The sequence below is a fragment of the Pelodiscus sinensis genome, chromosome 1 (assembly GCF_049634645.1).
Source record: "Pelodiscus sinensis isolate JC-2024 chromosome 1, ASM4963464v1, whole genome shotgun sequence".
Taxonomy (NCBI): Eukaryota; Metazoa; Chordata; order Testudines; family Trionychidae; genus Pelodiscus; species Pelodiscus sinensis.
The window spans coordinates 84,513,853-84,536,383 of record NC_134711.1 but is presented as its reverse complement, the minus strand read 5'-3'; the positions used below and the strand labels follow the sequence as shown (position 1 = coordinate 84,536,383).

The 22,531-nt window shown below is 42.4% G+C and overlaps 1 protein-coding gene across 1 annotated transcript in view; it reads right to left on the bottom strand.

Moving 5' to 3' along the window:
- Positions 1 to 420: 420 nt before the first annotated feature.
- SLC17A8 (solute carrier family 17 member 8) overlaps positions 421 to 22,531 on the bottom strand; it is a 46,424-nt gene continuing 24,313 nt past the window's right edge. Inside the window, exons 4-12 of the mRNA XM_006125916.3 lie at positions 20,464 to 20,578; positions 19,362 to 19,449; positions 13,352 to 13,438; positions 12,460 to 12,599; positions 10,484 to 10,633; positions 8,623 to 8,755; positions 6,550 to 6,660; positions 4,093 to 4,220; positions 421 to 2,273 (exon numbers count right to left, since the gene is read on the bottom strand). Coding sequence (XP_006125978.1) covers positions 1,938 to 2,273; positions 4,093 to 4,220; positions 6,550 to 6,660; positions 8,623 to 8,755; positions 10,484 to 10,633; positions 12,460 to 12,599; positions 13,352 to 13,438; positions 19,362 to 19,449; positions 20,464 to 20,578 — 1,288 coding nt within the window. The 3' untranslated portion in view covers positions 421 to 1,937. The remainder of the gene's footprint in view (positions 2,274 to 4,092; positions 4,221 to 6,549; positions 6,661 to 8,622; positions 8,756 to 10,483; positions 10,634 to 12,459; positions 12,600 to 13,351; positions 13,439 to 19,361; positions 19,450 to 20,463; positions 20,579 to 22,531) is intronic.

Sequence of the window (22,531 nt, the reverse complement as noted above, 5' to 3'; positions counted from 1 at the left end):
ATTGGAACACTTAGTCACCCTACTGAGACATATCTGCACTAGCTCTGATCTAGCTAGTACACTAAAACTAGAAGTGCAGCTGCAGCAGCATGAATGGCAGGGCAGCTAGCCAATATGAGATCTTAGGTCTGCACTTAGTCAGCTATCCTGTTCTGCTCTGCCCCTACCACGGCTATTTTAGCCATGGGTATGTCTAATTTACCTGAAATTCATACCTCCATCTTCAGCACATGCATATCCATAGGATGGTTCTACCCACAGCTCCCAATTGCACATCAGTCACACAGCTAAATTAGTATCTATAACATGTTTTACATTGCTGATCTTATGCACTTTACGCTGGCTACATATGATGCATCACAATCCCATGTAAGATTGAGATATGACATTAAACATTACAAAGTAAACAGGGTCATTTTATTTGATTTTACTGAGACATTTATCATAATGTAAAACAAACAGTTTACTGAAATTCTTCATTAAGAAAACATTATTGCCACAATGAGTTTTTGAGTGCAGCTAAAGGTTTAAGGTTGTATAGCACGCGGCATTGTAATCTAAGTAGCTTCTGAAGATGGTAGAAAAAGTCTAAAGTCATTTTATGGTATTGAACATATACTGATGGCAGAGAGAGTAAGATTAGAATATCTGAGAATCAGGTTATTTCTTTAAATAGAAATCTTTTCCCCAAAAACAATATACTATACCTTATTCACAGCAATGGAGAGACCGAAGCAATATGCAAAAGGAAAGAGTTATAGGCCCAAAACTATATATTTACTTACCTAAGTGATCTCATTCATGTAACTAAGAGCTGCTAGGCTGAGGCCTATAATTTTCCCCAAATTTTATTCTAGAAAAATATATTTAAAGCACTTTACAATAATGAACTGAGTGAAAAATCTTATCTTTGTGGGACTATGATCTCCTTTCATAAGTAGAAATAAATATTATCTCATTAATGATGAATGGGAACTTAATTTTTGTTTCAAAATTATTTTTTGCATGCCAACACAAAATGGGGGATGGGGTGAGAAGATTTGAGGGAAATAATCTCTGAAGAATCCATTATATTGCTTTATCCCACGTGGATGTATTGTGTATACTGAAAAAAGTGATTCTCCCCTTGAATGAAAAGATTGTTAGGATAACAGTTTCCACTGTCTTGGTTACACATTCCCTCCCTGCTGTGTGATGACTTTTGACTATATTTTAATTTAATAATTTTGCTGCTTCTTCACTCTCATCTCTCAGTAGGAACATAAAATTGACCAAATTTTTGTACTGGTGACCCCTTTCACACAGCAAGTCTCAGAGTGAAAACTCCCTTATAAATGTAAAACATATTTTTATATTTAACACTATTATAAGTGCTGCAGGCCAGATGAGGTTTGGGGGGCAGGTTGACAGCTTTTGACCCACATGTAATAATCTCACAGCCCCTGAGGGGTCACAACCCCCCCTCCCATTTGAAAAACCCTTTGTCTGGACAACCATGCGAGGCATCTATATCCATAGGCTTTGTGACTGAACACACATGGTGTTAGGGGAAATGTTATTAAATTACTATGAATCCCAACCCATTATGGCCTTTTCCTTACTTAAATTAGATGAATGGAGCCTTGTTCCTACAATCAGAGACATACAGACCTACTACACCAGTGTGGAACTCTGCTAAATTCAGTAGGTCTATGTAGGGAGCCCTCAGTCAATCCCACACAGGCTCATAGAAAGCCAGTCCTAGGTTTGCCAGTTATATTTCTATTCGCTCTTTCTCTGTGCTACAAGGAGAGAGTTACTGCATCTTACATGATCTAGCCATTTGGCAAAATTTTCCGTGAGTGAATAAGCAAATACATATGGATGCTGTCTGACTAGGAAGTTGCTGGGCAGGAGGAATGGGGGCACTTGCCACACGCATCACACATTTTCAGATCTTATGACGTATCTTGAAAATTTCCATTTTCATAATGGTAGGAAGTCTGTTCCTCTATGTCTTGTGTGACTCCCTTTTGCTTCCTCCATGCCTTTTTCCTCATGTCATTCTGAATGGTAGCGCCATATGTTTTCTTTGGACTAACAAAAGTATCACTATTCAGTTCTGTTTCTTCAGCCAGTTCATCTTGGTCAATTATGCCACATTTCTCTTCGCTGAGGTTTTCAGGGTCAGCCCATTCTTGCTTCTCACCAGAAGCAAAGATAGCATAGAATATCACTCCACTGTAGTGCACAAGAGCTGCTATCAGAAAGACGTTTTGCCACTCTTCCCGGGTCTGAAAGAATGAAATAGGAGTCATTAGGTTTGCAGTAAGAGGAAATACTGAGAGTTGGATTAGACCAGAAATCCTCACAATTTGTACATTGATTTATCATCTGATTCCTAATTTTATAGATAAAACATTTGAAGAAAATAATTGTAAAGAATAATTTCTTTTTCTTCCATAATGATAGCAACTAAAATACTAAAGGGGTTTCCTTGAACACTGTAGGAGTCCTCACTAGGACTTTAGTATGAAATTAGTCCCCCAAGATTAATTTTCTTAGCAATGCATCCACACTACCAAGCCTGTTGTTCCAGAATAAGGGGCCACAGAATTTAAGCTCTTCAGTCCTGTTTTTCACAAGGAGTAACGCTATTCCCAAATGTGTAAGTCTGAAATAACTTTAGTGTAGACACTCCAGTACTGCTAATTCGAACAAATTGGCCTCCAGGAGGCCTTCCTCAGCTCCCCAGACTTGAGGGACTGGGGCTCTGAGTTCAAAACAGGCTCCACTAATGTGATGAACTACCTCAGTCTACATTTGATTCTTCCCCATAATGAGAACTTCGAAGTTGTAAAATCAGGTGCCCAGAAGTCAAACTTAGTAAATTTGAAATAATCACCTAATGTAGACATGGCCAAAGTTAGTTAGAAAGCCATGGTCTTTACTAAATGTGAGGAGGCAAATCCCATTTCAAAGGGATGATTGCTTAGGAACTTCAGCACTATTACACTGCAGTTTTCCAAGTAGCTTTTGCCAGTTTTTCTGCAGGAGGGCAGGATACCACCCTAAAACAGTCCCCTAGTGACATTTCAGCTCAAGATGCTTAGGTGTTTCCCTCTTCCAGGTATCCCTCTTTCATTCATACCAGCACCTGGTAGTTTGGTAGGGAAAAGTAACACTGTAGGGGAACCTGGATTATGCCACCTTTGCAATAAATGGTGATGTCTGCTTTGTCTAAATTGCGGATTTCTGGCCTGTCTCAAGTCTGGTGCACCAAAGTACGCAGGCAAGGCCTGAGAGTCAGGAATTGTTTTGAATAACAATGCAGATTATGCATGGTACCTGAGATCACGTCAAGAACACAGGACAAGCAACCTTGTACTGGTACTTCTGTTTCTGATAAGCAAAAAGTACAGATGCAGCCATACAACCATCAACTATGTCATAGCAGCAACATCCTGAGTGACAGGATATACCCTAATATGGGCATTGGGCATTTTACATATCCTACACAATACATAATCAATTGGTAAATATTATTAGAATGACCAAGTCTCGCTTTGCTATAAAAATAGGCTTAGTAAGAACAATCGATGGGAGGGAATGGGCAGGATTGACCCACACATCCTGCTCGATGTAACTAGAAGTAAGTAGGCCCTTCACACCAGCAACCCAGTATGTGGCGTTCCACTGCGTGGGAAGAAATGGAACCACGACCTCCTCCCTTGTACTGTAGGTAGCATACAGGTGAAGTGTAAGTTAATTAGGCTTTATTATTGTATTATAGTAGATTTTCTAGGAATTGCTTTTGTATTGCTTTGCGCTGTATTAATTGCTTTAGAATTTATAGTATTTAAGGTTTAAATTATATAGTAATTGTTTTTAAGGCTTGTAAAAATTAAACAATGTATTAACTGCTTAAAGCTTGCAATAAATAAGAAAGTGGTTAGGTAGCCCTGAAGTGTCCTGGTTTCCCTTGGATCTAAAATAAACTGAACCACACGACAACACCACTGAAAAAAAATTAAGGCTCCAACAACCTTTGAAATTATCTTCATCTTGCATGTCATGTAACCCTTGTGGCAGAAACAAGTGAGGAAGCCTTACCTTGTGTTTAGTCATTGCTCCAACAATGAGCGGGCACACCATTCCTGAGAGCGTGCCTACGCCATTGGAGAGCCCCATCAGAATGCTGGCATACCGGGGGGCAATATCCAAGTGGTTGACATTAAATCCTGTAACAACAGCAGCCACAATCAATTTCACACCACAGGGCTCATATGATCTGTGTCACCATGGTTAAAGGTGATTGGGAAAGAAGAGGGAAGCCACACTGCTTTAACCAGGGAGAATAGGAAGCTAGCCCTCTGATTTTAGCAAAGGAAGGGGAGCTGCATACCTTTATCCTGCGTCTCTTTCTTTTCATCTTTGGGACAACACAGTAAAGGAGATATTGCTTTTTTTGACAATTTGGAACTTTCTGGCTTCAGTGCTGCAGTCATTTGGCATCTGACACGATGCACCCATCATTGGATTTTTAATTAAAGAATTAAGAACTCATAAGTTTGAGTTATTTGAATTCTTTAATTGAGTTTCGTGCTTTGATTTAGGAAGCATTTTCAGAAACATTTTTCTCTGTAGTTTTAGTGACAATTTGTCCAAATACCAGACAGCCAGAATATATAGTGGAAAGTTTAATTACCTTTCCTGTAGATTTCTGGTGGATAAATATTTTATTAGAAAAGAAAACACAAGATAAAAAGCAATTTAAGTGATTGTCAAGAGGGTAATACTGTGAGTAACAAAAGCTGCGCATATCAGCTGTGGGAAATATCAAAGAAAAGCCATGTACATTCCAAATTGTATTTTCTCAAGAATTCAAGGCAACTGAAAGCACTAGGCTGAGCACTGGTAAAACTGAAATTAGAAATAAAACCTCCTCCCCAATGAGCAAAATCCTGCATCTCTGATGGCCGATCTTTCCACAGTGGAACACAAGATTCCTCCTTATCCGGACATCTCTGTTGCCAGCCTCTCATGCTCATTAACATGAATTGCTAATAACAGAAGTCACCATTTTATATCATAGGAACTGCAGAGCCCAGCAGGTTGTTCGGCTAAGCCCATGGAGTTGAAAGGAACTCCCTGCACAAGGGCAGAGATAGTTATAGGACACCCAGCAGGTGTGTCTGGCAGAGGAGAGGCAAACTGACAACACAAAACAGGCAGCGGAGAGGTAATTCATCCACTTTCTGTAAATGTCTGAGTTACAGGAGGACTGAAGGGGGCTGTTAGAGGGGCAAACAGACAGAACCAGCATGATTACAATCTGAGAGTTAATACTGACTATTTCAACCACATTTCAAACCTTCTCATCTTACACGTGAGTTTCAGACCTGTTAGCTCTATATCCTAATAGTGTTAGGCTACGTCTACACTGGCATGATTTTCCGGAAATGCTTTTAACAGAAAAGTTTTCCATTAAAAGCATTTTCAGAAAAGCGTGTCTAGATTGGCAGGACGCTTTCCCACAAAAGCACTTTTTGCGGAAAAGCGTCTGTGGCCAATCTAGACGCGCTTTTCCGCAAAAAAGCCCCGATCGCCATTTTCGTGATCGGGGCTTTTTTGCGGAAAACAAATCTCTGCTGTCTACACTGGCCCTTTTGCGCAGACGTTTTTCAGAAAAAGACTTTTGCCTGAACGGGAGCAGCATAATATTTCCGCAAAAGCACTGACAATCTTACATGAGATCGTCAGTGCTTTTGCGGAAATTCAAGCAGCCAGTGTAAACAGCTGGCAAGTTTTTCCGCAAAAGCAGATGATTTTGCAGAAAAACTTGCCAGTCTAGACACAGCCTTAATGTTTTGAGTCAGGAGCAACTGATAAGGGGTAACCCAGGGGACACCACTACATGACCCCCAACCCTAGGAAGAGCTAGAACAAACACCCTTTGCCCCAGGCCTTTGTTCCACCCTCTCCCCACCTCTTCCCCACCCTTGTTATGACCCTACCCTGCCTCTTCCTCCAACCACTGTGACCCAGGGAATAGAAGGGCCAGAGAGGCCAGCACCTGCACTGGTGGGTGAAGTGGAACCACACAACCCCTTCACACTCTGCTTCCCACCCGTGAGTGTGGGAGCAGTCCCATGAGCGATGCAGCCAGAGTAGGAGAGTGAGCAGGTGCTGAGGTCTTCCACTTCCCCGACACTGCGTGTGGGGGCCCAGACCCTTGCTGCTTGTGCCACGCCCCCCACTAGTCCCTCCCTGGCTGCTGGCCAGCCCCTTGCCCTCCTGCCCATGGGCATTTGGGACACATAACCCCTTATGCAACCCCATGTCACTCCTGTTTTGAGTGATAACAGCGTAATATTCTGAGATAAGTGTGTGTTGCAATCTGAAGAGCATGATGCTATTGTAAACCTACAGTGATAAAGACTCAGATTCTCTCAAACTTCACCTCCCATACATACACACACACATACATATATTGCAAGAGAAAACAAGGTGGCCCTATAAACAGCCATGTAAGAAGTTAATCTGCTGATTAAAAAGATGAAATTTTACCTGAAATAGCAAATCCACTAAATCCCACTGCCAGCACCAAGAAGGAGATAGCTACACCTCTTGTATGAGAGTAACCAACCACCAAAAGCAAAGTTGCTTCCATGCCAAAACCTGCAGATGAAACATGAGACTAAACTAAATTCTGTAAACTATACCAGTTAAAAAGACACCAATAAGGACAAATCAATCTAATGAGTTTTCTAAATGTGAGTTAATGTAGTTTAGGGCAATACAGTTGCCAATTTTTGTGGGTTCACGATAATATTTTACTATTTGTGTGGTTTTTTTTATTTTAATCATTCTTTTCCCTGTCACTTTGTGAGATGACCCAAACAAAACAAGAAGAGAAACTAACTCACTGGCTATACAAGGGAAATGGTGAAAGTGAATTGGCATTTAAAAGCACTTTGCATATAAAGTAAACTAACTTAGAAAAGAAGAGAGAACTATTTATCTCTTCTAGCTCATTTAAGTGTTAGTGATCTGAGATAGCCTTTGTAACAATAATGAATGAAGATTTTTTCAAACAGCAGAGTGACATTATTATAATAAACCATCAACAAGATTTACAAGGAACTTCTAGAAACAAACTTCTGCCTTTAATAAAAAGTAGTGTTTTCTAACTTGTCACATGACCATACTTCCAGCTGCATCAAGTATGGATGACATAATTGCAGTCCACTAGTCAGTTAATTTGAGAATGTTCATTGATGATTTAGGGTCGACCTGCTCTAAGAAGGTGCAACTTTTGATTACTTCCTCCATCCTGCGCCATATATAAGGACATAAGAACAAAGGAACTGATAAAGTAGAGCCGTTCCTGTGTCCATCTAACTTAGTAACTTCTCTCTGACTGCGATCAGTTTCCAATGTTTCAATTAAAGGTATAAACCCTTAAATGAACAATTACACCTAAGCTAAGGCTACGATTCTGTCACAGAAATCATGGATTCTGTGAGTTTAGGAGGTTCCCACAAATTCAGGCCTCAGCCCAGGACAGCAGGGCTCAGGGAGGGAGCACCATCTTCAATCCCTGACTCGCCCCAATGGGCTGCTCAGCCTCTGGGTCAGGGTCAATGCCTCTGTGTTATATTGTAAAACTTTACTGATAAATTGTTACATGTTTTGGTTGCCATGACTATACTCTGATTTTGCATGGTTATTTTTATGATGACTGTTCCATAAATGTTGCCTAATTTTACCATGACAAAACTGTATCCATGGCAATAACATATCTGAGATGGGATGTTCCCCCCACACCATAGGCACTACATAGGGGGCATGCAGGGTCAAGTATCCCCCTCCCCGGTTTCTGCTCTGCCTGTAGGGGAAGGAGGAAGAGAGGGGCTCTGCCTTTTTCCATCACGTCTCTCTCCTGGTATAGTTGGCCCCTTCCAGAGCAACTCCTTTCCATTTCAGCATAGTTCTGGCTTGCTAGCCACTGACCCCAGCAACCAGGCCAAGCCAGGGAACAGAGGGGGTGGAGCTACTGCTGCCTCCCCAGCCAGACTCTCAGTCTCAGGCAGCTGATTCACTGCACAGAGCAGTGAGCTAGAGGGGCCAGCTTCAGCCAATGTGAAGTGGTTCCGTCCTACTGCTCACCCAGGCTGCCAGGGTGAGCAGCTGAACATGCCAGGGGAGGGGTCAGTAGACACAGAGAAGGACAGAGCCCCCCTTCAGATAACTCTGGCAGGGTGGGGAAAATATAAATATAGAGTCAAGAAGTTTGCAACAGAAAGGGACTGCAGTGTGAGAGCTAGCAGTCACTACCTGGGCTTAGAGAGGGAAATGTAGGAAACCCAGAGAGAGAGAAGCTGTGATTTGTGCAGAAATTAAGGTTGCCAGATGGTTTCAACAAAAATACTGGACACACTTGACATTATATCACAATCTACATTATATCTTATTTAGAAAACACTGGACATTTATATTTTCTCATTTATATTGTCTCAATTTGTTTCCCGAACAGAAAACTCAAATACTGGACTATCTGGTTGAAAACCAGACACCTGGCAACCCTAGCAGAAATTGCAACACAGGACTGTATATTTTATCTGGAAAATGCAACAGTACCTCCACAATTCATGATTTTTCTTACAGTGGTAGTGGTTAAAATCTTCCTGCTTCGTAAAAAGTCAGCTAATTGCCCACCAATGGGTACAATAATTGTCATGACCATATGTGGAACTGCAGACAAAAGGCCAACCTGAAATTAAACAAACTATCTGTAAGTCAATGTCTTCTCTCATTCCATTTTGATCTTTTGTTGAGAAATATTTTTTTCTGGAATTCATTTATTTAAATAGAGACTAACTCAGGTGATTCTGGGATGTACCTCTTACATAATTTTCAGCGTAGGGGGAAGGCAGTTATGGTATCTTTGAGCCATCTTTGAGACACCTTCATTCTAGAAGCCAGAGAGGCTCTGGCATAATTTAGACCGCTCTGGGGGCCCTAAGTTATGGCAGCCTCCTTTGGCTGGCCAGTAGGCCACATCACTGCCAGAAATCTACCACATCCATCCTGCCCATAGGAATCCCTTATATCAGAGCTTTATGAGAAGGTCTTTGGGTGGCAGCTTTATGGCTCACTCCATCACTTCTGCATCAGGGGAATTCTTCCTCAGCCTGAAATGGGGCTTTTAGGGCTCTTCTATGCTACTCTGTCCCTCCCTTTTAGCTTAAAGGAACCAGAGATAGGTTGGGAATCTCACCATAGAATTTTCATCCATTTCTTCTGGCTCTTATAGTTACTCTTGCCAAGGAGTTAATTAAAAGACAGTTAAAACTCGACTTACCCCTGCTCATGTTATAAACAGAGTTGGAAGCATTAGCTTTTTATTGCTACATGTCACTAAATGTTGATTTCACCATATACACAGAAGCAAAAAAGATTCCCTCTATAATCATTGAAATTTACAACAGGTAGAGAAGGAAAAATGCTACCAGTATTTGAGAATTTATTAAGAGTTTGAGTTAAGGATATTTACACTTTGTATATTTTGACATGTTATGTTGACAATTTGGGTGTTTAATAGTTATAAAAGCTTTAACTTTTTCACTCTCAATGCCTGCTGTCATTCAGTTATTATTGTCTAGCCCCATAATTTCTCACAACTGTGAAAATGCAACATAAAAAGAGAAAAAGCTCAAAAATAAACATTGATATTATCCATCAGAATTACAAAAAAAAATCACATTCTGCCCAGTCTAATTACAAACTTACTGGCATGACATGCTTTCTGATATTAGATTATAGCACCATGACTTCCAATTGCTTTACATGGTTTTTTACCTCCCATATTCATAAGAAGCTTTCTTTTGCTTACTAAATGCCGAGCGTTGTCAAGGGAGTGCCTGCATGTTTTTCAGACAATCAATTTACAATGAAACAAAGGAAATCATTAACCAATAAGACCTCAGTATTGCAAATACATTACTTTTATAAGCACATTTGCTTAAGTTCTTGCAGGATTAGGGTTTATGACTATAAACTGATGATCAACTCCTTTCATCTTTGAGGCTGAATGCCTCCCTTTGGAATAGGTTACTTGATGTACAATAAGAAAAAGGAGAATTTGGGTGAAAATTATCTGAATACATAACAAAGCTTCTAGTACTAATCCAAATGCACACTGGATTTGTTTTATTGATATGTTGTCAGTGCCCTGATTTTATTTTTACTGATGGTCTCTTGCTTAAACTAAATGGTCTATTCCATTTCTTTGGTTTAGTTAGTAATTTTATGCTAGTGACCTGCCATTTGCTATCAAGCACTTATTCTCATAGTTCAAGAACACTGGCAGCAAATAAACGGCCCACTTCTACCAGCTGCTGGGAGCCCTCGGCTGTAATTGGCTTTGGAGGGAGGTGAGACCTCTCAGTACCTTGTAGGATCAGGCCCAAAGGGCAAGAGCTGGAAGTAAGACACTTACCTTACTTATTGCAAAGCCAAAGACCTCTTCAAAGTAAGCAGGCTGACTTATAAGCAGCAAATAGAAGGTCCAGCTTCTACAAAAGTTTGCCACGATGATTGCGTACACTGGCATTGAAGTGAAAAACTTCTTCCAAGGGGTGCTAAATTTCTAGAAAAAATAAACTTAGGACTTTTTGTACAGGTAAAGGATAGGACAAAGATAGATTTTCCTTTCATATGAATGGTGTCCCAGTGCAACTTTATTGATTTCCAAACAGCTTCTCCTGAATTACATTAGTGCAAGCAAGTGGAGTATTCACTCCTAGGCTTGTGGTTGAGAGCAAGAAAGAGCTTCCTTCTTTGCAGAGTGAAGGCTTTTGAGATACGGTGTAGAGCAAGAGTGGGTAAAAAGAATTATAAAGCAAATTGTGTGAAAGCTTTTCTGTGTTCCTCACTTTCTTGTGGTGTGATTCAATCTGATAAATTCCATATTGTAAGTATGCAGTAGCCAACTGGCAAGCAGATATATCATTTTTAGTCTGAATTGGGTCTTGAACTAAAGGCCTTGGGATCAAATGGAATTTATGCAATTCACTCTTCTCACTTTGAATTTCCATTTATGCTTCAGTAATCCCTACAGCCGGAAGAAAATTATTTCAGAACCACCCTTATTTACGATAGAACTTCTAAAAGAAAGAGTCTGTAATGATGGTAACAGATTTATATTTTTCTTCTTTTTAAAATGGATCTAGCATGTACCCAGTGTGATATGAACTCCACCTGGATGTATTTATGCTGATCCAAATAATATTAATGGTACAATTGTGACATTGGATGTGCATGTGAGTCTCCAGCCAAGGTGTGATTGAGTTCAGTAAATGCATCAGCTGAACATCCAATGTTAGAATTTGACACATTATCATGGCAAAGACCCTTCTTTCTCAGGCCACTGCTTGGGCTGGCAGCTTGCTCCTTTCCCCAGGGGCTGGGGCTTGCAACTGGTTTCTGGGGTAGGGAGCCCAGCCACTCCTTCTGGGACTCCCTCTCCTGCTATTTCTGCTCTAAAGCTGTTAGGGCTTACTCTCAGGACTCATCTAGACTACGCGGAAGATTCGAAAGAGGATATGAAAATTCCACGGGAATGTGCATATCTTCTTCCGATCTCACTTTCAAAAGCAGAGCTGCCATAGTCAGAGCCCTGGGCTAGGACATAGTGGAGCGGGTGGGCCAGCATCCCCCCTGCCACTCCTCCCCTCAGATTGCAAGCTTCCCCCTGTAGGGGCTAAACCCCTGCGCATGTTGGCTCTCCACCAGCCAGGAAACTGAACTCCCTCCCAGCTGGGACCTGGCAGGAGCTTTAAACTGTTATTGAACCACTTGTGTTAAACTTTTGTCTGTCCACCCCGCCCTGAACCAGGGTTGGGCCTTAATAAACTGCTTGCCGAAGCTGTATCCCAGGCTGGGCCCAGTGCCAGACTGAGCCATAGTTGCGTCCTGGGCAGTGGGCATGTGGCGCCTGCGTGGCCCCACCCCCGGGCACACGGCGCCACTTACCACTTCAATCAGGTGCCCCACATAGGTTGGCACCCCGGGCAGCTGCCCACTACCCCACCTTAATCTGGCCCCAGCTGGGCCCTTAACTGTTGACCTCTGCCTGAACCGAAGGCCAGGCCTGATAAACTGCCTCCCAGCTTACTGAGAGGCTTGAGTCCCTATTTACAGTGACATGACAATTGTCCTTTAATTGGTCAGTATAGGGAGTCAGCATGGCCTCCTGCTGAAGTGGACTCTTTACATATGCATTGATTAGACTGTTCTATTTGAGTGCATGGGCTAGATTCTGTACTCTTTAGCCCTAGGTAGGCTAAAGTTCTATATTGTATCTCCAGCCACACACTGGTATCATGCAATGTCTTAATATATTTGTTTGCCATAAATGTCAATGGCCACCAAAACACAGGTATTTTCTGTCTATGACCATTAAATTATACTTACGCTTGCATTAACGAGGCTGCCTCCTTCTCCTATACTTGTTTCTATGTATGTTCTTTCTTCATTGGTTATTGTTGGATGTGCAGCAGGGCTCTCGTAGGCATGAAACAGCCAGAAAATGTACCAAATAATTCCAAACATTCCTGTCGATGAGGAGAACAGATTGGTTTCAAATGCCAGTATGTAATGGTAAAGCATCTCTAAGGCCTAATGTGTCAGTTAGTTATCTGACAATCAAATCCAAGTCTGACAGGAAATCTTCACATGGAAAAATGAGAGCTGTGTATTTATATTGTGCCCATCAGAGTGGTATCTGAGCACCTTATTCAGCATGCTGCATTTATGTGCCTGGCGGGGGGAAAAGGCAGAAGCACATATCAGCATGGGATGGGGGGAGTGGGGAAAAGATTCATGGTTAATCCAAAAGAAATTGGTATGGTCTATGTAATGACATAGTAAGCAGACCCTGACTGGCAAGCCTTGAGGCACACACTGTGCAAAGAATCAAAGAAAACCATCCCGCCTCTGAAAAACAGACTCCCAAACGTGCACGGGTGAGCTTCCCCACCATGAGGGGGTATGTTTTTGTGAAGGGGAAAGTGTTTAGGTGTTTATAAGATGCAGCCTCAAGGCAGTATCAGCATGCTTGGGGCATCTTTTGGTGGTCAAGTGGGCTTTCACAAGGGCTGTTAACATTGCCCAACATGTTGAAATCATTACAGTTTTGAAAGCATTGTACAATATGTTACCATAGTATCCAATAACACTGCACAGAAAGCGGACAATAAGACTGAACGCAAAACAATTCTGATCAGTACTCTTTTAAAATAGATTTATACTGCACTGTCAAACAATGGTGCCCCAACCGTGTGGAATTTCACAATAGCCTACTCACCATAAATATAAAAGACTGATGACCATCCTATATATTGTACCAGTAGCCCTGCCAAGGGCATGGCCACCACTGCCCCAGCATAAGAACCTGAAGATCAAAAGGATTGGGAAAACATGTCAGCATTACAGAACTCCTCCAACTCCTGTATGAATTAAATCATCTACACAAAGGTGCTGGGACAATGTGTATAAAGGGTACTGAAAGCCACTGAACCAAACAGTAACCCTTTTATATGATGGAAATCAATTCAAGTCAGTACCTCTAGTTCCAGCCTCTGTGCAACTACAGCATGCATTTAAGACCCTAATCACAAAGTCCAAGAGATGCCTTTATCATGCAGCAACATATGCTGAGGTAGGAGCGCGATATTATCTGTATTATACATATGGATGAACTCAGCTACTGAAAGTTAATAGCTTGATTTTTCAGCATTACTGAGCAGAACCAGTTCAACACTGAGAACTTAAATAAAATCTCCCATCGTTATACTAGCGCTTGTGAAACTCCACCAATGCTAGCAACAATGGAGTGCTCATCTAGACCTGGTATTGGAATGTTTAACAATGTGTTGGTTATAGCAATTGTCTGAAGAAACAGTCAATTTTCAAAACAGCAACAGGTTAACAAGTCTTCCAGACAAGGAGAGGTGTGTGGTATATTTGTGAAGGATCTGGAAAAGGATGTGAACATTTCAATGTTCGAAAAAGGAATTTTCACTGAGGACTTCTGTAGACCAGAGAGAAAACTCTATTTTAGCATTGAGAAGTGGGGATCTGATAGGTCCCGGTCCGGACACCCAGAACTGTGAACCCCTTTGTTAACCCTCTGCCTTAGTCAGACTGAAAGCTTTGCTGCTAAACTGTATGTCAGCATTCTGACATGCCAGCCTGTCTGCCTCACCAGCAAATTTTCAAGTCCCTGCCAGTTTAAATCTTGCCTTGCAGATAACAATCAGCAAAACCCAGTTCCCCAGGCATGTCTCCTTACAGTGTCCACTCCCTTTTACTTGACCCTCGCAGAAATTATTAGGGTTGCTGCCTCCAAAGAGACGAAGTACACACCCATCTGGAAGTTTAGCTGAAGTCCTGTGCTGGTTTGTAATACACAGCACTAAGATGGTTTTGTAACAAAGCAAGAATAAGTTTATTAACAAAGACCAGAGATTTAAGTGACACGAAGCAAGAACAAGAGAGACAGGTATGGTTACAAACAAAACAAAACATGATTTCTAGTGACCACAAATACTTAATCCTCACAAGTTACAATTTTTGCCTAAGCAGTTTTGTTATTCACATCATGTTAGCAGCAGCTCCAGCCCAGCCTGGCTGGTCAGCACTCAGAGCATCAGAGAAAAGGTACTGTTGCCTAAGTGGTGGCTCTTTGCTTCCCTTGTATTCAGAAATCCATTGTTTCTGCCTCAAGAGCCAGGAAAGATTCCTGGGGTGCACACTCTGTCCCCCAGTGTGCTCACTAAACTGCTGATTGGCAGCTTTGTTTAGTCTATATGTACATATAATTTCTTGGTCCTCTACCTGTAACCAAGCTGGTCAGACAGGTAAGTCCACTTTATTTATCTAGGGCAAGCTGGGGTTTTGCTCTGCCTCCCACATTTTAAAAATGTATTTCCAGAAGACACTTATAATTCTTTGTACACAACCTGTACACACATCACAGATGATGTCAGGATGAGTGTGTCACCAGTTTACATACGGTGCCTCATATGACACCTTTTAGACCTATGACAACAGTGCATTGTGGGCAAAGGGTGTCTGGCCTGACATGATTTAGAGGAGGGTATGTTCTCTGTGGTTGCCCCAAGGGCTCCCCAGATTCACTCTGCCACAGATGAGAAGTGTGGCCAATGAATTATTTTGAGAAAGGAATAGACTTGGGTCTTCCCTGTTTGTTTGACGTGTGTTCGTACTTTGTTGTTGAACTCATTCAACCTAAGAGCGCACTGTCGTCAGACAAGCAGAGAACTCAGTCTTCTCATTCCTTGGAATAATTCATTATCAAATACTTTTTATTGGTGACTCCTCAGACTGGAGTTTCATGTCTAGTCTACATCCTGCAGGATTAACTAAGCTGAATGCAATGATTTGATGTGACCAAGTGGAAAATATTTTGAAATATGTTTGAGACACATGTGTGCTTCCGTTTGCTTTATCTGTGCCATTTTTATTTTGAGTGAGTGCAAAGGGAATGCTTGTTCTCAGGGTGGGCTAAGGCACAGGTGCAAACAATGCCTAGCTATCTGGGCCCATAGTACCATGTCAACCTACTTGCCTGAACATGGACACTAATGATGCAGAGAAATATGAACTTCTGTGTCTCTCAGAGGGGAGGCTGAGCCACATCTTCCCGGCTTGGGAATAAAGGACTCTGGGGTGGGGGTGAGGTGGAAGTTAAATGTTAGCTGGGAGTACACACCTGGGAGTCTGACAAAGTAAACACAGTGACAGAGCTTGAACAGTGGGACTCACTCACTGCAGCTTGGCTGGGGGTCTGGCTACCCAGAAGGAAATATGCTTTAACCTTCATTTCCCTATGCTAACCATGGACTTCCTGTGCTGTGTTCCAGTTGATTAATAGACCCTTCTGTTTGACAATGCTGGCTAAGTATCACTGCACATGCTTGCATAGGTGCATTGCTCCCTAAGGTTATGCAAGCTTCCCTAAGGGGCCTTTCTCAGTGGGATTCGTCAAATAGCTCACAGTGTGAAGCAGGAGAGCTGAAGGCCCAGAGGAAATTAAGCCTGTGACTCACCCTAGAGCAGGGGTGGACAAAAGGGCCTCCCCAGGCTAAATCCGGCCTGCTATTCAGGTTGATCCTGCTTGCAAAGGCCCTGCTATTCCCCCGCCCCCAGGCCAATTCATCCTGCACTTGGGATGGAAGAATCCCAAGCATTGTTACAGGCTGGGGACCAGCCAGCTAAGTAGTAGTTCTACAGAAAAGGACCTGGGGGTTACAATGGATGAGAAGCTGGATATGAGTCAACAGTGTGACCTTGTAGCCAAGAAGGCTAATGGCATATTAGGTTGCATTAAGAGAAGCATTGCCAGCAGATCCAGAGATGTCATCATTCCCCTTTATTCAGCTCTGGTGAGGCCACATCTGGAGTATTGTGTCCAGTTCTGGGCCCCCCACTACAAAAAGCATGTGGATGCATTGGCAAGGGTCCAGCGGAGGGCAACCAAAATGATTAGGGGGCTAGAACATATGACCTATGAGGAGAGGCTGAGGGAGTTGGGTTTGTTTAGTCTGCAGAAGTGAAGAGTGAGGGGGGATTTGATAGCAGCCTTCAACTTCCTGAAGGGAGGTTCCAAAGAGGATGGAGAAAGGCTGTTCTCAGTAGTGACAGATGGCAGAACAAGGAGCAATGGTCTCAAGTTACAGTGGGGGAGGTTCAGGTTGGATATTAGGAAAAACTATTTCACTAGGAGAGTGGTGAAGCACTGGAATGGGTTATTGAGGGAAGTGGTAGAATCTCCATCCCTAGAGGTGTTTAAGTCTCGGCTTGACAAAGCCTGGCCAGGTTGATTTAGTTGGGATTGGTCCTGCCTAGAGGAGGGGGTTGGACTTGATGACCTTCTGAGGTCTCTTCCAGGTCTATGGTTCCATGGGGAAGTGCGCCACGCACTCCTTGTAGGATGGGGGAAGGGCAGGAGGAGACTTTGTGTGCTTCTCCCTCCCCCCACCACCCCAACCCCCCTAGCCCAGCCCTCCCTGTCAGCTGAGGGAGCCAGATAACCATGCTTCAGTCCCAGCCTGCCCTGGTATCTGAGCTTCCATGCCAGGCTGCTGCACCACAGTCCCAGCCCCGCCCCCAGCCTTCCTTGGTGAATGGGGAAACTATGCCCCATAGCCCTAGCCTTCCCCAGTAGCAGCCCCAGCCTTAGGCAATCAGGCGTGTAGACAGTTTTGGGATGGCTGTGCCTACATTACCGACCACCCATGGGTCTGGCATATTGATGGGGGCTGTTCCAAAGCTGCTGCCAAAGCACTGATCCTGGGGATCTGAGACACTTAGAGAAATCTGGGAGCTACTCAGAAATATTGTGGCTTCCTAATTTTTCAGCCATAGCATTTCACTTTTCAAAAATCAGGTGGAGGCGATCCATAGCATCCAAAGGGGTTAAAGATCAAAGGGTATGTTACCCACGAGGAGTAACGGTAGTTCGGAATAGGAAGCCTAATCCGAACTACCTAGTTCGTGCTGCGTGTAGCCGCGGGCACGGAGTCCGAACTAGCGGACATTTAAAAATGGCGGCACCCAGCAATATGCAAATGAAGCCCGGGAAATTCAAATCCTGGGCTTCATTTGCAACTCCGGTTGCCTACATTAACCACCCTAGTTTGACATACCCAAAGGGAGTGTGTCGGGACTTTTCCATCCATTAATCTGTAGATTTAAAACCTTCATAAAGCAAAATTCCTGTACATTATTTTAAAAGTCCTCCCTTTTGTGCACATATTTGCCTTTTCCTAGTCTCCCCCTTTTCCTCCTGTATTTGGTACAATAGTCCACTAGTCCCTCAATGCTTGCATTTGCTATCAGACTTTTTTCCTGTGATTTTTTTCCCATCCTTTAACATTGTTTGTTAAATTTTCTGTCTCCATTTTCTTCCTGGTTTTCTCCCTTCTATCCACTTTTACCTTCCTTTTTTCACTCTCCTTCTAAGTTTCCTGTAAACTGTGCAGCTGTGCGGCCACACAGCCCTTTAATGAGCTCTGTGCAGAGGCTCAGAGCTTCCGTGCAGGCTGGGAGCTCAGCTGACCAGCAGGGGGAGAGGCATCTTGCTGAGCAACAGCTTTAAACTGAGCTGCCTGCTTCAAATGGATAAGCTCTGAGAACAGGTAAGGAGGCAAGATAAGGAGGGAATTAGTAGCTGGGAGGGCAGAGCTGGGGAGATGAGGAGGAAGGGAGTAATTGGCTGGGGATAGGAATCAGAGGGGAGAGAAGTTTGGGGGAATCCCATCTGCATGATGTGTGAGAGGCAAAACCCCAGCACTCTCCTCAAGCTACCTGGGCTGGGAAGGGGGAGACGCTGACTGCATGGGGTAGGTAGGGGAAAGAGGGATGCTGGCATTGGGGTGAGGTGGGAATGGAGAGTTTGTTTGTGCTGTTTGTCCTGGGGTGAGATGAAGGAGGGTGGATATTTTGTGCTGTGTCCTCCACAAGTTTGAGAAGTAGGATTTTATCTCAGCCCCCAGCTGGGCTGGGGAGAGTAGACTGCATATGGGTAAGTGGGGGAAAGAGGGTGGGTGGGTACTGGCATCTGCAGTGAGGTGGAGGCAGGGGGGCATTTGTTTGGGGTATCCTGACTCACTTGCTGCAGTCCTCTCTGTTTGGCTGTGTTGAAGGAGGAGAGCAGGTTTCATGAGGAGGAGCGGTGTGCCAAGACATTTGTATGATTACATTTCAAATAAAGTTTACATAGGTTTTAATGGTTTAACATAAAAGAGAAAAAGATTCTTTAAACAGATTTTTTTTGAGTGTTGCAGATATCTAAAAGTCTGATCTTAATGATTTTTTTAAATCCTGTGTTACTAATTAATACATGGTATATTGTATTGCATTAAGGCCAGATTTTTGCTATGTGGTAGAGTTCTCGCTCTTATGAGCCAGAAGTAGCAAGTATTAGGTGTGATGCTAGTTGTTTTGTAGGATGAAACCTTATTTGCAAAGTCTGAAACATGAATTTGCTCTGGGCTTCTATTCTTTGAGTTGGTGACACACACAAGGTGAAAGTGTCAAACTTGTATCTGTTTTTACAAGTTTCGCTGTTTCGCTTGTTCTTGTATAGCATTCTCCCCACACTTACTGATCCACCATTTCTACATCTTCTTGGCCTTCTTTCTTCTCCATCAAGATCCTCACCCCCTTATATATGAGAGTCATATTTCAACTGAAAACCAATGTGACTAAATACAATAAAGCATTTCTGATAGGAAACACCAACATATTAGAAAGACAAGATCAGAAAATCTATAAATCATTAAACTTACCACAAAAGGATGTAGTTGCTAGCCTGCTTCTCTCCAGTGGAGGAGCCCATTTACTCCACATCCCATGGCATGCTGGATAGGTCACACCCTAGCAAATATTTCACACACACACACACATCATAAAATTTTGCTTTTACTGTATACAGTTGCTGTTATTTTCAACTGATATAGTTGTTCTTTAGTATTAAGCCATAAGGGAGGCATTGAGGAGAGCTATGAAGAACTTTCTTGGTTGCATATGAAGATTGTGAATTGCTCTGAACAAGAATTTAAGTGATTAAAATGATGTAAAGTGATGTGATTCATGTGATGTTTACATACAGGCTACGTCTACATTGGCATGATCTTGCGCAAATACTCTTTAACACAAGAGTTCTTGCGTTAAAGTATTTGCACAAGAGGGCATCTACACTGGCATGTGCCTTTATGCAAGAGATGTGCTTTTGCTCAAGAGCATCCATGCCAGTGTAGACGCTGTCTTGCGCAAGAAAGCTCTGATGACCATTTTAGCCATCGGGCTTTCTTGCGCAAGAAATTCATGTTGCCTGTCTACACTGGCCTCTTGTGCTAGAACAGTTGTGCAGGAGGGATTACTCCTGAGCGGGAGCATCATAGTTCTTGCACAAGAAGCACTGATTTCACACACTAGAACGTCAGCGTTCTTGAGCAAGAACTCCCCGCCAGTGTAAACAGGCAGCATGTTTTTGCGCAAAAGCGGCCTCTGTGGCGCAAGATCGCACCAATGTAGACACAGCCACAGAGTATATGCAGTGAATGATAGTATTAAAATGTGGCAGATCTACTTTCCGTTCCATAAACCTGGTATTTTAACTTTATATTTCAAACTAATTGAAATATGTAAATGGGTGTAATTTTAAAACAATCTTAAAAAGTATAAAAATGTCATAAAAATGGGACTTTCCCCCAGTAATAATATTCAGCAGGAGTAAATAAAATCCCGAATATCACTGAATAAGAAAGAAGCTTAAGGAGCAACGTGGATTATTTAAAAAACCCGAGCAAATCTTTTTTCTGAGTTTATAAAACTGAACACACAAACATGAGTGAAATACAATCAAGCCAAAATGTTGAATGCTCCTACCTCCACAAGACCTTGCAAAATTCTTACAAACATAACACAACCATAATGTACTCTTGCAGCAGATGGGATGAACATATTCAGCATAGATGTTAGGAAAATAGCTGCTCCAAATACCCTGTGGAAAGAAACAGTATAAAAGTGGATATAGTCATTGCTCACTGGGCAGAAAGGACATTGGACATTCCAACTGAAAAAGACCTTGCTCAATGAGTCCGCCAATCTAAATATGAAATTAACCAAGTTGTAGATACAAGCACCTGAACTAAATCCATCCCTGGGATGAGTCCTCTATCTCAATGATTCTCAAATTATGGGTTGGGACACCAGAACTGGTTCGAGACTTGCTGTGGCACAGGACTGAGAGTTTCAGCCCTGGGTGGCAAGGTGCAGGTTATAGACCCCTAAGGTTACCAGATGGTTTCAACAAAAATACCGGACACACTTGACATTACATTATATCTTATTTAGAAAATACCGGACACTTGTATTTTCTCAATTTGTTCCCAAACAGAAAGCTCAAATACTGGACTATCTGGTTCAAAATGAGACACCTGACAACCCTAGAGCCACCCTACCCTCCCCCCACACACACCTGGGGATGAAGGCCTTGGGCTTCAGCTTTGTCTCCCTTCCTTCCCCAGAGTGGCAGGACTCAGGCATACTGAGCCTTTTGTCCTCCCTCCTGGGTTTGTGTTGTAATTTTGCTGTCAGAAGGGGGTGACGGTGCCATGAAGTCTGAGAACCCTTGTGCTAGCTAAAACAAGAGTTTTACATAAACTTAAGTGCTGGGGCAGAAAAGACTACTGATTTTTCTTCATCTCGAACTGCCGTCCTTGGAGCACTTGATGAATTGACTCATTCCATGAGTCCTTGCTCAGGAAAGCATCCCTGTTCAGGAAAGTGCTAAAGCCCAGGCTTATACCCTATTGAATCCAAGGAAATCTAAACACGTGCTTAATGTGAAACACTTGTTCAAGTGGTTTACTGAATCAAGTCCATGTTTCTGGCTCTGCTAGCTTGCAGTGGCTAAACTATAGTTTCAAAGACATCAGTTTACTAATATTACCTTTCCATATCAGCAATTGCCATAAAGATTTTATGTGAAAGTGACTGGGAGGGGAGGTGTTTAAAAGGAAGCATCTTCATTAAGATATGGTGCACCCTACCAAAAAAAAAAAAAAAAAGACGCCCCTTGAATTTTTAATAAGGCAGGGAATGGCTGGGTTCAAGTTAATCAAGAATCTAATTCACATAGGGCTAGATGAGCTATGGAAATTATGTTGTCTGCAGTCACCCAACCTATATATTCTATTTCAGACACAAAGTAAAGAGTAGCAGATATGTCTGTGTCATGACTACAGACAAAGCATACACTGTTGGGTGCCTAGTGTAGTTGGAGTTGAAGGACAGGACAATCCAACTTTCCAGGGCAGGTTTACTTAGTACACATGAGTCTGACTGTGAATCCTCTTGGCAGGGGAGTCTGGGATTTTAGGAGTGTTAGTAGAGAGCAGCCCAACACTTACTGCACCATAAAAACAGTAAAAAATAGATGCAAGAGATGGAGTGTCTTAAACCGATTTATATGACAATTATTTTCTGTCTGGAATAAACTGGATGCTTGCCAGCAAAGCTTAATTTATAATGAAAAAGGTGCTGAGGTTCAAGCAATTTTTTTACGTTTATAACTGATTCAACAAGCCTCAAGGAGCTGCGGCTCTTAACTGCCGACCCCGGAGGTACCAGGTCTCAGCCCTGGCACAAATTAAGCACTGCTTGCCAGGGCCATGGCATAAGTCCTCATATGTGGCATTTGGATGCCCTCTGAATGAAAGAGAATTTAAAAACTAGACCCGCCGTGCCACAAAAAAAGAAAACAGAAAAAAATAGAATGGGAATAATCATGTATAAAGAAAGTGTCTGCCAAAAAATGGGAAATTGTATTTAGTGATCATTATTAATATAAGGATTAACTAAAATGTTCTGAATTTCTTATATTTTCATATCTGATTGATTAAAATCTAAAAATTTCATTTCTATACAACAAATCAGTTCTGTTGGTTTCATT